Source organism: Pleurodeles waltl, chromosome 9, assembly GCF_031143425.1.
Source record: "Pleurodeles waltl isolate 20211129_DDA chromosome 9, aPleWal1.hap1.20221129, whole genome shotgun sequence".
Taxonomy (NCBI): Eukaryota; Metazoa; Chordata; class Amphibia; order Caudata; family Salamandridae; genus Pleurodeles; species Pleurodeles waltl.
In genome coordinates this window covers 300373974-300391674 of record NC_090448.1, presented here as the reverse complement: position 1 = coordinate 300391674, position 17701 = coordinate 300373974, and the positions used below count along the sequence as shown (strand labels likewise).

Here is a 17701-nt window from a genome sequence, read left to right as displayed (position 1 = left end):
CCCATCTAGAGTTTGGAGGAAACTAAAGATCTTTCAGTTCCTGGTGGAAACACTTAGTACTAAGTACAGTCCACCACCTGAATGGCTTAAATCACAGGGATAGCAGTGAATGTCAGCCAGTGGATTGTACTCTATAGCTAGAGTTTCCTCAAGGAATTGGAGGCTTTTCTGTTCCCATCAATCTCTAAATAGGGCCCTAAACGCCATTGCTTTACCTGGTAACACACACCATCATGATTTTTCACTAAAGTTCAAAAATCAAAAACACTAGTGCTTATCATAAAGTATAAAAGATATTCAGCACCAAAGTTCATCAAGGTCTAGACACCATAAAATAGTAATATGTTATTGGTAATCCATCGTGCACCTAGCTGATGATTCACCAGAACAATCAGAAGAAAGTCACATTTCACAGCAGTCAAGGGATCCCAGGCACTGCAAACTGTGCATTGGACAGTAGAGTGCTGAAGAGAGCCAGCACTCTTTTACAAGTGGGCCAGCCAGCCAAGACTGCAATGATCTCTTGAATAAAAAAAACCTACCTCAACTTGGACATACAATCCCTGATTGAAATTAGTCTACAGGAGTTTTGCATGATGACTGTGCTCTTTGTGTTATTTCTAAAGTGTGTTGTGTCTTCTGTGTCAGTACTCAAGTAAGTGCATTACATGAAAATAAATAAAATATAAATACATGCTAAAATTCTAAAGAAAACATAAATCTCACTTTTAGTAATGTATTTAGCATGTGGCCAGATCACTCACAAACCCTGAAACCTGTGCCATATCAGTCATTGTGTTGAAGATATAACTCTACCCCTGTCATCCTGAGTAAATTGTATGGTAGTGCACAGATTCACAAATCATTCTCCTCGAGCATGGGTAATTTACTTTTCAATTTTCAAAAGTAAGTTATGAATACATCAAGAATAAATCATTATACTCACAGAAAATCTTTATGAATCAATACTTGAAAGCAGGAGCTGTTGTACAAATGTACAAGCACATGCAAAGCCACACATAAATAAAACAATGAACTATAAAACTGAAATTCACAGTAAATTAACACAGATAATGGGAAATTTGGAATATCAGTCAGCCAGGTAGGTGCTGCCATACCATAATTTGAGCTGGGAGCTGTATACTTGGTACTTGACTTCCGGATGATGTTCTCGTGCACCTGAAACCATTCATTCTCATTGTTACACCTAAAGAGAAAGGAGAAGGTGAAACTTGTCATGATAGTAACCTTTTCTCTACATGCCAATCCATTCTTCCGTAGAACTTCCTAGTTACTTTTAATCTTTCTTTCTTCCATTTTCCCTTCTGTTAGACTACTGTTTTAAAATGTTAGTTTTTGTCTGTGCTCACCATGCCCTTCAACTCCTTTTCTATCACTTCTTCTCAATTTCCTTTTTCCCACTCAGGTTGTTTTCCTTAACCCACCAGTCAACTAATACCAACCAACCACATTTAGAACATTAAATTGGAAATCTGTTTTAATCATCAATACCTAGATTGTTGTTAAGAGTATTTGTGGGATCTGATGAATGTATCGGAGCTGTATTATTTATGTAGATTTCTACAGTGCCTGCTACTCAAGAGAATACGAGTGTTGAACAATTCTACAATGAGGAATTACATATTAGAGCAACCATCAACCTTATTATAAAGATGGAAGTGGAAGCTTTTATAGGGTACATTTTATGTAGATGTAACCTAAGTTGGTGAGTTTTTAATTACCAAAAGAAATACAACAGGCTTAAGTTCAGTCTCAAGTCTTTTGGTAGAGAGTTCCATAATGTGGTGGTAGCATGAGAATAATTTATGCTGGACATGGGATGTTATAAACTGAGGGCAGTCTAGTAAGAGTGTATCCCTAATTCATAGGTCTCATTTGCCATGAGAGATTATATGTAGATTTATATGGTAAGATAGTGTGCTGAGATGTAGAGCATTGTGTGTGAAACATTTTAGTGAGTGTGAAGCAATAGGTAGGTAAAATATAGCAGCAGAGGATACTAGTCGTGTGGTGGCATAGAAGGCAGCCTTTAGTGGATTGACTGCGGATTGTGGTATGCCCACCAGAATTGTATTTCCAAAGTCTTGTCTAGACACAAAAAGTACATTTACTGCAAATTAGTAGTGGTCATTTGTCAGTAGATGCTGTATTTTCTTTAGAGGACTTTTTCTTTTTGAGGCCCTGTCTGCATGAAGTCTTATGAAGAGGGATGTATTAATCATAAAACTCCTTGAGATCACTTTTGGAGAAAGGGCAGGTAAGAAGTCTGTAAAATACACTTCCTTAATCTGTTCTGGGTCAAAGGTGCTATTTAATTTACGTGGGAAGAGAAAAAGTATGTTTTTTGGGTTGGTTTGAAGATAGTTACATGTCATCCACATTTGCAGCTTAATGAGCACTTGTCACAGAGTGATGACACCCTGGATAGAAGACGTCATACAAAGATCCCATTGGTTCAACATAAATATTAAAGAGTATGGTGCTGAGACTGCACTGTAAGATTATTGACAAAGAGATTGCACAGGAAAGCACTTTAAGCTTGACTTTAATCTCATCAGGCACGGTACACTTATTAAAAAATGAGATTGTCCGGCAATACATGAAAATATACAGAATACAGAAAAAAATACAGAATCGGGTACAGCCACACTACTGAACTCACCTGATAGGAGCACTCCATTGTACATTTAACTATCACCGGACCTCGCCGCACCAACCACAACAACCATAGCACCTTGTTCTGCAGCTTGACTAAGCTCACTCAGTACCAATGAAAAGACGCCCTCAACATCACCCAACCCAACATCACCACGGACCTGAACCAGGCAATAGAGAACTTCAACTCCTAGATCACCACCGCTGGTGACCTAGTCGCACCCATCAAACTTGCCAGAATGCACAGATCCAACAAACAAGCCAGCTGGTACACCTCGTAACATAGCATGGCAAAATGCAGAGGCAAGCAAGCAACTGGAAAGAAAGTGGCAGACCAGCAGGAACAACAAGGACCAAGCCACCTTCAAAGCAGCCCTTAATCACTATCACTGCCAGCTCAAAACCACGGAAAAGGAGACCCTAGCACACAGGATCGAGACCAGTGCAAACCAAACCAAGTAACTCTTCACCATCATCAAAGAGTTCACCTGCCAGTCAGCCACAAAAACCCCAATCCCCTCCTCACAAGAACTCTGCGATGCCCTCGCCGACCACTTCCACAACAAGACAGCAACCATCTACAGAAACTTTGATCCCCAACCAACCAACCTCCTCTGCATCATGTCCACCATGGCAACTGACCACCTGCTCACCACATGGAAACAGCTCAGTACATCAAACACAAATACTCTTATGAATTCCATCCACTCTGGAGCACCCACCGACCTATGCCCCAACCGACTTTTTAACCTCTGAAGAGACAAGATCAACCACCAGCTTACCACCAACCTCAACACAGATGTCAGACCCCTCCTCAAGAAACCATCGACTGACCCCATCAAACGTCAGAGCTACTGTCCGATCACTCTGCTCCCATTTCCTGCCAAAGTCCTGGAGAAGGCCATCAACCTCCAACTCACTGAACACCTGGAGAGAAAGAACCTACTGGACTCTTCACAATCAGGTTTCAGAGCCAACCACAGCATTGAGACAGCCCTTATCACTACAAGTGATGACATCTTCACCATACTTGACAGAGGAGAATCAGCACCCTGATCCTGCTTGACCTCTCCCCAGCCTTCAATTCTGTCTCCCACTGTACTGCCATCAACTGACTGCGAAGGATCAGAATCACAGACAACGCACTCAAATGGATGGCATCCTTTCTCTCTGGACGCACCCGGAGAATCCATCTCCCTCCCTTCACCTCTCAAGCCAAGCACAACCTCTGCGGGGTCCCTCAAGGTTCCTACCTAAGTCCTACCCTCTTCAATATCCACATGACACCACTCACAGACCTCTTCAGAACCCACTACATCAACAGTCTCCTATGCCGATGACACGCAGCTCATCCTTTCACTCTCAGTGGACCCCACCACGATCCAGACCAACTTCCACAACTGTATAAAGAACGTCTCAGCCTGGATGAAGAACAACTTCCTGAAGCTCAATACAGACAAAACTCAAGAACTGATCTTCTGCAGACACACCTCCCTCTGGAACGACTCCTGGTTGCCATTGAAACTCAGACCCACCCTCACTCTGAAAGACCCCACCCGCAACCTCAACATCATTCTGGACAGTGAATTCTCCATGAAACGCCAGGTCAACATTGTTGCCTCATTTGGCTTCCACACCCACCGCATGCTCTGCAAAGTCTTCAAGTGGCTCCCCTTCAACTCCAGGAAAACAGACTGGACTACTGCAACGCACTCTATGCCAGCCCCACCACCAAACTCATGAGAAGACTTGAGATGATCTAGAATGCAGCAACCAGACTTATCCTCAACCTGCCAAAGAGGACACACATCACTCATCAACTGAAAGACCTCAACTAGCTCCCCATTCAGAAAAGATGTAAATTCAAGCTCCTGACCCACGCCTTCAAAGCGCTCCACTACCAAGGACCCCCTATAAGAAAGACCACCTGAACTTCCACCTACCTTTCAGGAACCTCCACTCTGCTCATTAAGCCCTGGCTCAAATACCATGGAACTGACACGGCTGCACCAAAGGCTGCTCCTTCTGCTACCTTGCCGTCACGTCCTGGACCTCCCTGCCCCTCCACCTCCATACTTCACCCTCACTGACCCACTTCTGAAAGGGACCCAAAAAGTAGCTCTGCTTTTCATATACCCAAATTAAAAGTATCACTCATTTTCTATGTGTAAAATAAATTTATCATTGTCACCTACTGATCTATGTATTAACAATATAGTATTACATTTACTCTATTTTAGATATTGTGTACCCTTTGTTCTTCTATTCCGTGTCTCCTCTTCTCTTCTGAGCTAACTGCATTCACTATATTGTTACATTAAGATAATTGTATTACATTTTTAACTCTAATGTTGATTTTATTTATTTTCCATTATGCTAAATATTTATTACATTTTTTGAAAAGTTAAAAAGTAGGTCTTTTGGAAAGGTGTTTCATAATGTAAGGGGAATGGCTGACTTCTCTGCAGCCTTTCATTTGTATATGTAAAGGAGAGTACCTTTTCTGATTAACATCAAGAGAGTGGAGAAACAAGGGCTCTCTCAGGGGAGACAGACTTAAAGCTGTTCACACAGTTTTACACTTGCCAGAAAACAAACTTATCTTTTTAAGGGCCTAGAAGAAAGCTGTAACTGTTGTGAAAGATCTCTTGAAATTAATAGACAGTGATACAAAATAAATGAATACACAAGGAGACCCCCCTCTGCCACTTTTTTTGTTTCTTAAAGCAGACTAAATTCTTTGGATACAAAATATTGTGTGCACAAAATATTGTGTCAAGAATATCAAAAACAAAAAGTTGTGAAGATACGTTTTTATAGGTAAGCAATATTTTATTATACTTAACTCCACATACATGTACTTTGTCGATATATATATCATCAAGGTACATCTATGTGGAGGTAAGAACAGTAAATCTATACTTATCTCATTGCACTTACATTTTAAATATATTGGTCCTCTATATTTTTCAAACTATAGTCTGACAACATAATATTTGTGTCCTCAATATTCTGTCAGACAGTCGAGCTACAGAGCCTACAGTGGCTATTGAGCCCAAATGAGGTTGTTTGCCACTAGTGTTTTGGGTCTGTCCTACTATGGCTCTGCAAACTGGGCCAAGTACAACCCTTTCGCTTTTGACTCTCAGGGCAGCAAGGGCGAACAATCAAAGGCTTTTCAGCAAGGTAGTGTTTTGGCTGGGGGCAAGAACTTACAACTCAACATCCAATCAATAGACAACATGATGTAATGTCCAGTCCAGGGCTATCTTTTATGGAAAAAGAAATGCTGTAATCACACAGCAAAACATAAATTTGCTGCAACACAATAGGGGCCTACTTCTCTCTGCCCCCTCCCCCATCATGTTATGGCCAGCTTCTGTCTCTACAGGTCCCAATGATATAAGGAATAGCAAGAATTAGGCACAGTTCAGAGAACTCCAAGCATTCTTACTTAGTGTAGCAACTCAGTTTGAGGTGTTTTTCAACCCTTGGTTAAAAAATCTTAAGCAGAGCAGATATTTGCCGGCATGCAAAGCTTGTGGTTTTACGTGCTGTTGGCAGGCTTGATGGCAGGCATGGGAAGTGCCCCCACCCTTAAAGCAAAAGTTTATTCTTTGCAAGAATGGCAACAACAGCCTTATATGGGTAGAGTTCATGGAGCAGACTCACTGGGCATGTCTGTGCAGTCACACCAATCTTTGGCATTGGCGGATTTCATGGCTGGTTGCAGACCGGAGAGCAGATAAAGCAGCCTCCAAGCTGTTTCTTCATGATGATATCTCTGTAGCAGTTGTGCCTTCAGGCTGATCCTTTCCACTTGAATGGCAATAGGGGTTCTGTTTTCTAAGCTGGCAGCAGCAATTTCAATATCTGAAGCCTGAGTTGTACTACGGGGCAAGACAGGAATTTATTTTCGGTCTGGTACAAATGTGATACAGTTCACTCAGAAACTGTGAGGGTCATTCTGACCCTGGCGTGCGGCGGACGCCGCCCGCCTGGCGGGAACCGCCAAATGGCCGCTCCGCGGTCAGAAGACCGCGGAGGCCATTCTGACTTTCCCGCTGGGCTGGCGGGCGCCCGCCAAGGGAGCTCCCGCCGGCCCAGCGGGAAAGGCCCTGCAACACAGAGGCCGGCTCCGAATGCAGACAGTGAAAATCATGCTGGGGCCCTGTTAGGGGGCCCCTGCACTGCCCATCCCAGTGGCATGGGCAGTGCTGGGGCCCCCATGGGCCCCACGACACCCGTTCCCACCATCCTGTTCCAGGCGGTCAAAACCAGGAAGGGGGTCGGAATCCCCATGGCGGCGCTGCTTGCAGCACCGCCATGGAGGATTCTCCCAGCCGGACCCGGCTGGGCGACCGCGGCTTTACAGCCGCGGTCGGAATTCCACATGAAGCACCGCCAGCCTGTTGGCGGTGCTTCCGTGGACAGCGACCGCCAGGGTTGGAATGAGGCCCTGTATCTAGAATGAAGGAACTACTTTGCAGCACCAGCCACTCCTGGCTCGTTCTCTTTGTTCGGCAGCTTTCTCTGGATGCTCCAAATACTGGGGACTTGCTGGGCCTCTCCTCCAAGACAATCGCTTGACTGTAAGGTCAGGGACACTTCTACCTCGCCCAGGTATGCAGGCAGGCGTTTAAGCTCTCTAGGTGGATCCACAACTCTTCTAGAAGAAAGTGGTGACCTAAGATGAGTCTCTCTTATTATTGGGATACTGGGTGTCAGGTACGCACCCATCTATGTTACACAGCAGTACAGAGCACTCCCTCCATTACTCATGCAGAACCTCGGACTGGAGAAAAGTGGGTGGTTTAGATCCTACTTTAATACACATTTCCAAGATAGGGGATGTGGTTCAGTTGTCTGAGGCTTCACACCTCGCTCCCTGAGAATAATGTTCCTATCTTTCTAAATCAAGTTCCTCCTAATATTAAAATCATTAGAAAGGACATGTAAGTCAGAATCAGAGATAGTGTAGCAAATAATGTGCATGACTCAATAATGATGAAAATACTTCCTCGACAGCTAAATTCTAAACTAGATACCCTTATTTTTTATGTTTTGTAATTGTTTATTAATAAAATTCAACAGTTTAAAATTACATTGAGTAGTAGTCTTTCTTTTTCTTTTATCACAGTAAACATTTAGTATTAAAAGGACCTTCGTTACAGTTTTGCTAATCTTGATGGGAAGGGTAAGATTGGGTGGGGGTGGGAAGGCAGATGAGGGGAGAGAAACTGGAAATAAAGAGGGGTCAGGGCCTAGTTATCTATATATTCGATTAAAACTGAAAGTCATACATGAAATAGGTCAGTGCACCTCATCTAGAAGACTCCTGTGGGTGTTGTGTAAGCAACATCATATCCCATTATACTCCAGAATTTGGGAAATTCTGTGGTTATAGCAGTTTGTGACTGTCCGTTGTTGTATGCTTTACCATGGGACTTAGGGAATAATGACACGGTTATTTGCTTTGTTGACTCCCAGAATTTAAAGATAAAAGTGATGATGTGTCACACAGTCGTTCTGGAGTAGTCTTTGGGGGCGGGGGACGTGGTTGCCATTATGTTTATTATAGGTTGCTGGATCTTGTTTCAGGACCATCTAGTATGTTTCCTACTCCATACCCAAAACTTCTTTGGAAGGGGGCTGTGAGGGAGAGGAGGGACCCTGGCGGGACCGTGAATACATTCGTCCTGTAGGGTTAGTGGCTCGAGGTCACTCATTACAGTGACAGATGGATTATTTGAGAGCTGTAGCCAACAAGTCTACAGGGCATCGAGTAGGGAAGAATGTAAGGGTAAGTGGCCATCAAAGGTGACAAGGAATAAGACAAGGCAGGTTGCCACTGAGGTGATGGGGCGAAATTTAAAAGTAGAAAATAATTATTGGTATGTCATAATTGTGATGTCATGAGGTTGGAGAAGTAGATAGAGCTAGGCACTATGAGGAAGGGCAAGGAAAGAGAAAAAAGGGCGAGGGCAGTAGGGGACAGAGAAACAATGAGAAACTGCTCTGAGCCATGTAGGGTGTGGGGTTCAGTGAGGGGGGGGTAAGTAGTGAGATAAGAAGGGGGTGAACAGGTGAGGAAATGAGAAAGTGAGAAAATGAGAATGGGAATGGGTGTTAGGAGAAGGGGGGGCACCCAGCATCCCACTGAAGGTATTGATTAAGGAGGAAAGTTGACTACAGGTGGGGCGGGGATGTGGAGAGGGGAAGGGTGGGAGGAGTTAGGGCACGTGGAGGGTTTCCTGGGCAGTACTTGTTTGCTGCAGCTAGGAGCATTTGTATAACTTGGTTAGTAGACATGAAACCCACTATGAGGCGTCAGTGAGAAAATATGCCCACGTTTGCTGGAATAGGGCGGTTTGATCCTGCATATTATATATAGGGCGTTCAAAGGCTGCAATTCGAAACATTGATACCATCCATTCTTCTGGGGTAGGTGGTTTAGGAGACCTCCAGTGCCGGAGCACACATATCTTGGCTGTCGCCAGGGCTGTGTGCAAAAGCCGGCATTTCGGCCGATTTAGTTCAGGGACTTGTCCCATGTCCTGAATAATGATGAGAGATGGAGAGAGCGGGGTCTGTAATGGCATTGTGGCTGCAAAAGTGTCACCCATCGATAACCATAGGGGTCGGACCGATGGAGATTCACAGAGGATGTGTCGCAGATCGCACTGTGTCTCCGAGCAGCGCAAGCACTCCGCATGCTGTAGTAGGCCTACCCTCTGTAATTTCCTAGGGGTCCAGTACCAGTCATGGAGTATTTTGAATAGGCAGAACTTCAATCTGGCTTCTCTTATGTCTCTATCCAGAGCTAACAATGTCTCTCCCCAACTTTCTACCTCGAGTTCTGTTTGTAGGCATGTCTGCCATTTGAGGCGTAATGTTTTGAGAATAGGTTGTGAGTAGAGTTGGTGTGTGATGATGTCGTAAAGGCCTGCCATCACACCTTTGTGGTGGCCCCATGTTCTAAGATAAGAGACGATGGGAGATATCTGAAGTGTCCACTGGATATTCCCCAAACCACAGTGCAAACAGTGTTTCAGTTGAGGATACTGCCATGCTAGGTTGGGATGGAGGCCGTATTGTTCCTGTAGGTGTTCGAACGATTTTAGCTCACCGTACTCTATAATCTGGTCTAGGGTTACAAAGCCAGCCGTGCTCCAACGTGTCCAATGTAGGGGGTGTCGTCCAATTTGTATGCCTTTTTTATTCCATAGGGGGGCTTGAGAGTGGATAAGCAGGTTAACTCCTAGGAGTTGGTGCACTCTACGCCATGCTGCATGCATATTTTTCAGCATCAGGTTAGGTGGGTGCTTATGAGAGTGGGTTTGTAGGGTACCTGTGTGATAGAGGCCTTTAAGTCCACCTTGGTGGGACAGTAGTAGGCATTCTGTTGTGACCCACCGTGGTGGGTCATTTACTCTGGGTAGCATGTATGCCAATTGGGAGAGTTGTAGAGCAAGAGTGTAGTGTTCTACTGACGGGCCCCAGCACTCCACAGGAACGGCATGCTAGGAGTTTCGCTGATGAGAGGCGGGAGCAGGAAGTACTCCATACAAAGGCTCGGATTGCGGCATCTATTGATCTTAGAGTTGTTGGAAAGCATGCCTAACACGTAAGTGAAATGCTGTGAGGTAACCATCCGTACTGCCTGCACCCTGCCCCACATTGAAAGCCCCAATTGGGACCATTTCTCAAAGTCTAAGTTCATGCGAGCAATGAGAGGGTCGAGGTTATGAACCACCATGTTCTCTAGCCCTCGACTGACAAGGATTCCCAAGTATTCAAGATGGAGCAGCATCCATCGGAACGGGAATACGTGTAATGCCACTTTTGTGGTGACCAAGGTGAGGGGTAATGCCTCGCTTTTATCCCAGTTAACCCAATAACCAGAAAGGGCTGCAAAGTCTTCAATGATCTCCATTAATGCAGGAAGAGAACGGTCAAGGTCGGTCAGGGTAAGTAATATGTTGTCTGTGTATAGTTATAATTTGGATATTCCCCCTTGTATTGGTGAGCCAGTAATTAATGAAGAGCGATGTATAACGGCAGCTAATGGCTCCAGGGCTAATAAGAACAGCAATGGCGATGAGGGCATCCTTGTCGCATTCCTCTGCGTATGGAGAAAGGATTTAAGAGGAAGCCTCCGCAGTTAACCCGAGCCGTGGGACTATCATATAGGAGTTGTACTTTGGCGATAAATTGGTCACCCAATCCGAATTTTCATGGGGTCAGGTACAGGTATTCCCATTCTACCCGATCAAATGCTTTTTCGGCATCTAAAGATAAGTCTATGGCTTCCTCAGGCATGTTCCTGGCTTTCCATAGTGCATGGGAGAGAGTATGCAGGTGATTTCTAGAGGTGCGGCCTGGCATAAACCCTACCTGTGTTTGGTGTATTAGTGATGGGATAACTTTGCGCGGTCGGGCCACCAAGACACTGGCCAGTATTTTAATGTCCCCATTGAGGAGAGGGATTGGCTGATAATTACCACAATGGAGGGGGTCCCGTCCGGGCTTAGGTTTTACCGCAATTGTTGCCTGGTTCGATATTGCGTCCGGTCAAGCCTCCTTGAAGGCTTCATACAAAGAGTCGATCACTGCCTCGCCTGCCCATTTATAAAATTCTGTGGGAAACCCATCTTCTCCCGGTGATTTGTAATAGGGGAGGTTAGAGATGCTTGTGCTATTTCCTCCTTGCTGATCCCTCCTCCTAGCAGGGCCTGGCCCTCGCCTTGAGGCATGGGAGATGTGCTGTTTCCAAGAAGGTGTCGACTCTGTTGCGATCATCTACCTCCTGTGGGGTGTACAGTCGTTGGTAAAAATCTGCAAACTCGTTCACAATATCTTGTGGTCTGGTGAGGATGCCCTATTCACAGATGTGATAGCGGGAATGGCCTGAGCCGCCTCTCTCTAAGTTGTGCTGCCACGAGTCGACCAGCCTTTTCTCCTTGTTCATAGTGCCTTCCTTGCATACGTTGTATGCCATATTCTGCCTGTGAGGTGTAGGTCTCATTTAGGGCCATTGGGCGTCTTCTAAGTGGTGACAGGCTGTCACAGAGGGTCATGCCATGTATAGTGTGGTTATGTGTTTGATATAACGCTCTAGTTCTACTTGACATGCTGAATGCTGTTTGTTGACTTGTGCTGCATCTCACATCATTTGCCCGTGCAGGGTCACCTTTGCTGCTGCCCACATGATCCTCTGAGAGGCAACCGTGCCTTTGTTGTCCTGCATGTAAGTGGAAACATGTGCCTTAAGTTGAGTTTTGTCCTGGGGAGTGCGGTATCGATGTATTGCAAAGCGCCAGGGTTTACAGCCCAAAGAAGTAAGACCTGCTTCAACCAACAGCAGTATGTGACAGTGATCCAATAGACCGCCCTCCAATATACAGGAGTCCTGTATCTGGGCCACTATGCTATCCATCACTAGGAAGTAGTCCAATTGGAACGGAGTCCCATGAACTGGTGATAAGAATGTGTACTCCTTATCAGTTGGGTGTGTGAGCCTACAATGTTCTACTAACCCATGGTCTGAGGACACATCCGAGAGGATGGCTATCTCTTGGTTATTGCATTTGTCCATAGGTCCAGTTCTGTCTAGCCCTGCATCACAGGCCAAGTTCCATTCGCCTCCTATGATGTTTTGTGTGGCTCCTATCTCTGTTAGAAGTCGGTTAACATGAAGGAAGAACCTGGAAAGGCCATCTGCATTGGCATGGGCAGTCCCAGGTCTGTGTTCCACTACAAAGTCCATTCCCTGTAGGGAGATGGACCACCTCAACAGTTTTGGATTTTCACCTTTCATTTGCATCAGCCATCTGAGAGGTCTGTGGTCAGTCTGAACTAGGAAGTGAGTACCAAAGAGGTATGGTCTCAAATTCTTCAGGGACCAAACCACAGCAAAGGCCTCCCTCTCAATGGCACTCCAACGCTGCTCCCTGGGGAGTAACCTCCTGCTAATGAAAGCAACAGGCTGGTCAAGGCCATCATCATTTGTTTGGGACAAAACTGCCCCTATCCCATGTTCAGAGGCATCTGTTTGCACAATGAATTGCTTGGAGTAATCTGGAGCTTTTAGAACTGGTGCTGTGCACATAGCTTGCTTCAGGGTGTCAAAGGCCTGTTGGCATTCTACAGTCCAGTTTACTTTCTTGGGCATTTTCTTGGAGGTGAGTTCTGTGAGGGCTGTCACAATGGATCCATATCCCTTCACAAACCTCCTATAGTACCCAGTCAAGCCAAGGAATGCCCTGACTTGAGTCTGGGTTTTTGGAGCTGCCCAGTCCAGAATAGTCTGGATCTTAGGCTGGAGTGGCTGAACTTGGCCTCCACCTACAAGGTGTCCCAAGTAAACCACAGTTCCCTGCCCTATCTGGCATTTGGATGCCTTGATAGAGAGGCCTGCAGATTGCAGGGCCTTCAAAACCTTCTTCAGGTGGACCAGGTGATCCTGCCAGGTGGAGCTGAAGACAGCAATATCATCAAGATAGGCTGCACTAAAGGATTCCAGCCCAGCAAGGACTTGATTCACCAACCTTTGGAAGGTGGCAGGGGCATTCTTTAAACCAAAGGGCATAACAGTGAACTGATAATGCCCATCAGGTATGGAGAATGCTGTCTTTTCTTTTGCTCCAGGGGCCATTCTGATTTGCCAGTACCCTGCTGTTAAGTCAAAGGTACTTAAGAATTTGGCAGCCCCTAATTTGTCTATTAGCTCATCAGCTCTAGGAATGGGATGAGCATCTGTCTTGGTGACAGAGTTGAGACCTCTGTAGTCCACACAAAACCTCATCTCTCTCTTTCCTTCTTTGGTGTGAGGTTTGGGGACTAAGACCACTGGGCTAGCCCAGGGGCTGTCAGAGTACTCAATTACTCCCAATTCCAGCATCTTGTGGACTTCCACCTTGATGCTTTCCTTAACTTGGTCAGACTGTCTAAATATTTTGTTTTTGACAGGCATGCTGTCTCCTGTGTCCACATCATGGGTACACAGGTGTGTCTGACCAGGGGTTAGGGAAAAGAGTTCAGCAAACTGCTGCAGGACCTTCCTGCAGTCAGACTGCTGTTGGCTAGAGAGGGTGTCTGAGTAGATCACTCCATCTACTGAGCCATCTTTAGGGTCTGATGAGAGGAGATCAGGGAGAGGTTCACTCTCAGCTTCCTGGTCCTCATCTGTTACCATCAACAGATTTACATCAGCCCTGTCATGGAAGAGCTTAAGGCGGTTCACATGGATCACCCTCTTGGGGCTCCTGCTTGTGCCCAGGTCCACCAGGTAGGTGACCTGACTCTTCCTCTCTAGTACTGGGTAAGGGCCACTCCATTTGTCCTGAAGTGCCCTGGGAGCCACAGGCTCCAGAACCCAGACTTTCTGCCCTGGTTGAAATTCAACCAGTGCAGCCTTTTGGTCATACCACAACTTCTGGAGTTGTTGGCTGGCCTCAAGGTTTTTACTTGCCTTTTCCATGTACTCTGCCATCCTTGAGCGAAGGCCAAGTACATAGTCCACTATGTCTTGTTTAGGCTCATGAAGAGGTCTCTCCCAGCCTTCTTTAACAAGAGCAAGTGGTCCCCTTACAGGGTGGCCAAACAGAAGTTCAAAGGGTGAGAATCCTACTCCCTTCTGAGGCACCTCTCTGTAAGCGAAAAGCAGACATGGCAGGAGGACATCCCATCTCCTTTTGAGTTTTTCTGTGAGCCCCATGATCATGCCCTTTAATGTCTTGTTGAATCTCTCAACAAGGCCATTAGTTTGTGGATGATATGGTGTAGTGAATTTATAAGTCACTCCACACTCATTCCACATGTGTTTTAGGTAAGCTGACATGAAGTTGGTACCTCTGTCAGAAACCACCTCCTTAGGGAAACCCACTCTGGTAAAGATACCAATGAGGGCCTTGGCTACTGCAGGGGCAGTAGTCGACCTAAGGGGAATAGCTTCAGGATACCTAGTAGCATGATCCACTACTACTAGGATGTACATATTTCCTAAGGCTGTGGGAGGTTCTAGTGGACCAACTATGTCCACACCCACTCTTTCAAAGGGGACCCCCACCACTGGAAGTGGAATGAGGGGGGCCTTTGGGTGCCCACCTGTCTTACCACTGGCTTGACAGGTGGGACAGGAGAGGCAAAACTCCTTAACCTTCTGGGACATATTGGGCCAGTAGAAGTGGTTGACTAACCTCTCCCACGTCTTGGTTTGTCCCAAATGCCCAGCAAGGGGAATATCATGGGCTAAGGTCAGGATAAACTCTCTGAAACTCTGAGGCACTACCACTCTCCTAGTGGCACCAGGTTTGGGATCTCTTGCCTCAGTGTACAGGAGTCCATCTTCCCAATAGACCCTACGTGTTCCATTTTTCTTGCCTTTGGACTCTTCAGCAGCTTGCTGCCTAAGGCCTTCAAGAGAGGGACAGGTTTCTTGTCCCTTACACAACTCTTCCCTTGAGGGTCCCCCTGGGCCCAAGAGCTCAACCTGATAAGGTTCCAGCTCCATAGGCTCAGTTCCCTCAGAGGGCAGAACTTCTTCCTGAGAAGAGAGGTTCTCTTTTTGGTGTTGTGTTGCAGCTGGTTTCCCAGCTGACTTTCCTTTTCTCTTGGTAGGCTGGGCCATTTTTCCAGACTCCAGCTCTACTTTTTCACCCTGTGCCTTGCACTGTGCCCTAGTCTTGACACACACCAGTTCAGGGATACCCAGCATGGCTGCATGGGTTTTCAGTTCTACCTTAGCCCATGCTGAGGACTCCAGGTCATTTCCAAGCAAACAGTCTACTGGGATATTTGAGGAGACCACCACCTGTTTCAGGCCTTTGACCCCTCCCCACTCTAAAGTTACCATAGCCATGGGATGTACTTTAGTCTGATTGTCAGCGTTGGTGACTGGATAAGTTTGTCCAGCCAGGTATTGGCCAGGGGAAACCAGTTTCTCTGTCACCATGGTGACACTGGCACCTGTATCCCTCAGGCCCTCTACACTTGTCCCATTAATTAAGAGCTGCTGCCTGTATTTTTGCATGTTAGGGGGCCAGGCAGCCAGTGTGGCTAAATCCACCCCACCCTCAGAGACTAATGTAGCTTCAGTGTGACACCTGATTTGCTCTGGGCACACTGTTGATCCCACTTGGAGACTGGCCATTCCAGTTTTAGCTGGATGGGAGTTAGAAGTGGTATCTTTCTTGGGACAGGCCTTGTCTCCAGTTTGGTGTCCAGACTGACTACAGTTACGACACCAGGCCTTTTTGGGATCAAAGTTTTTACCCTTGTACCCAGAATTGTTTTGTGAAGAGGCTCTGGGCCCACCCTCCTGTGCAGGTTTTTGGGGGCCTGTAGAAGACTGTTTACTATCTTTGTTTTTGGCTGTCTCACCACCTTTCCCCTGGGGAGGTTTTGTGACCCCTTTCTTTTGGTCACCCCCTGTGGAAGTTTTGGACACCCTAGTCTTGACCCAATGGTCCGCCTTCTTTCCCAATTCTTGGGGAGAAATTGGTCCTAGGTCCACCAGATGCTGATGCAGTTTATCATTGAAACAATTACTTAATAGGTGTTCTTTCACAAATAAATTGTACAGCCCATCATAATCATTTACACCATTGCCTTGAATCCAACCATCTAGTGTTTTTACTGAGTAGTCTACAAAGTCAACCCAGGTCTGGCTCGAGGATTTTTGAGCCCCCCTGAATCTAATCCTATACTCCTCAGTGGAGAATCCAAAGCCCTCAATCAGGGTACCCTTCATGAGGTCATAAGATTCTGCATCTTTTTTAGAGAGTGTGAGGAGTCTATCCCTACACTTTCCTGTGAACATTTCCCAAAGGAGAGCACCCCAGTGAGATTTGTTCACTTTTCTGGTTTCACAAGCCCTCTCAAAAGCTGTGAACCATTTGGTGATGTCATCACCATCTTCATATTTTGTTACAATCCCTTTGGGGATTTTCAACATGTCAGGAGAATCTCTGACCTTATTTATGTTGCTGCCACCATTGATGGGTCCTAGGCCCATCTCTTGTCTTTCCCTTTCTATGGCTAGGATCTGTTTTTCCAAAGCCAATCTTTTGGCCATCCTGGCTAACTGGATGTCATCTTCACTGGAGTTATCCTCAGTGATTTCAGAGAGGCTGGATCCTCCTGTGAGGGAGCCAGCATCTCTGACTATTATTTTTGGAGTCAGGACTTGAGAAGCCCTGTTCTCCCTAGATAGGACTGGTGGAGGGGATTCTTCCTCCAGTTCACTATCATCCTCCTCTGTGTTATCCACGGAGGGGTTGGCTCTATCATACTCTGCCAACAGCTCCTGGAGCTGTACTTTGGTAGGTCTGGAGCCCATTGTTATTTTTCTTATGTTACAGAGTGACCTTAGCTCTTTCATCTGGAGATGGAGGTAAGGTGTGGTGTCGAGTTCCACCACATTCATCTCTGTACTAGACATTATTCTTCTAAAAGTTGGAATGCTTTTAAGAATCTAAAACTAGTTCTAGAATCTAATTCAAACTTTTACAAACTTTTAAACTCTAAAAGAAATGCTAACAGGGACTAACACAAGGCCCTAGCAGGACTTTAAAGAATTTAGAAAACTTTTCAAATTGCAAAAATCAATTTCTAATGACAATTTTGGAATTTGTCGTGTGATCAGGTATTGGCTGAGTAGTCCAGCAAATGCAAAGTTTTGTACCCCACCGCTGATTCAACAATGTAGGAAGTTGGCTCTGTATGTGCTATTTCAAAGTAAGGAATAGCATGCACAGAGTCCAAGGATTCCCCTTAGAGGTAAAATAGTGGTAAAAAGAGATAATACTAATGCTCTATTTTGTGGTAGTGTGGTCGAGCAGTAGGCTTATCAAAGTAGTAGTGTTAAGCATTTGTTGTACATACACATAGACAATAAATGAGGTACACACACTCAGAGACAAATCCAGCCAATAGGTTTTGTTATAGAAAAATATATTTTCTTAGTTTATTTTAAGAACCACAGGTTCAAATTTTACATGTAATATCTCATTTGAAAGGTATT

At 45.6% G+C, this 17701-nt stretch overlaps 1 protein-coding gene across 1 annotated transcript in view; it reads right to left on the bottom strand.

The window, feature by feature from the left end:
• Window positions 1-17701, bottom strand: part of DOCK3 (dedicator of cytokinesis 3) — a 1331886-nt gene that overhangs the window by 402080 nt on the left and 912105 nt on the right. The window contains exon 13 of the mRNA XM_069206772.1: window positions 1119-1207. Within this exon, the coding sequence (XP_069062873.1) occupies window positions 1119-1207 (89 nt within the window). The remainder of the gene's footprint in view (window positions 1-1118; window positions 1208-17701) is intronic.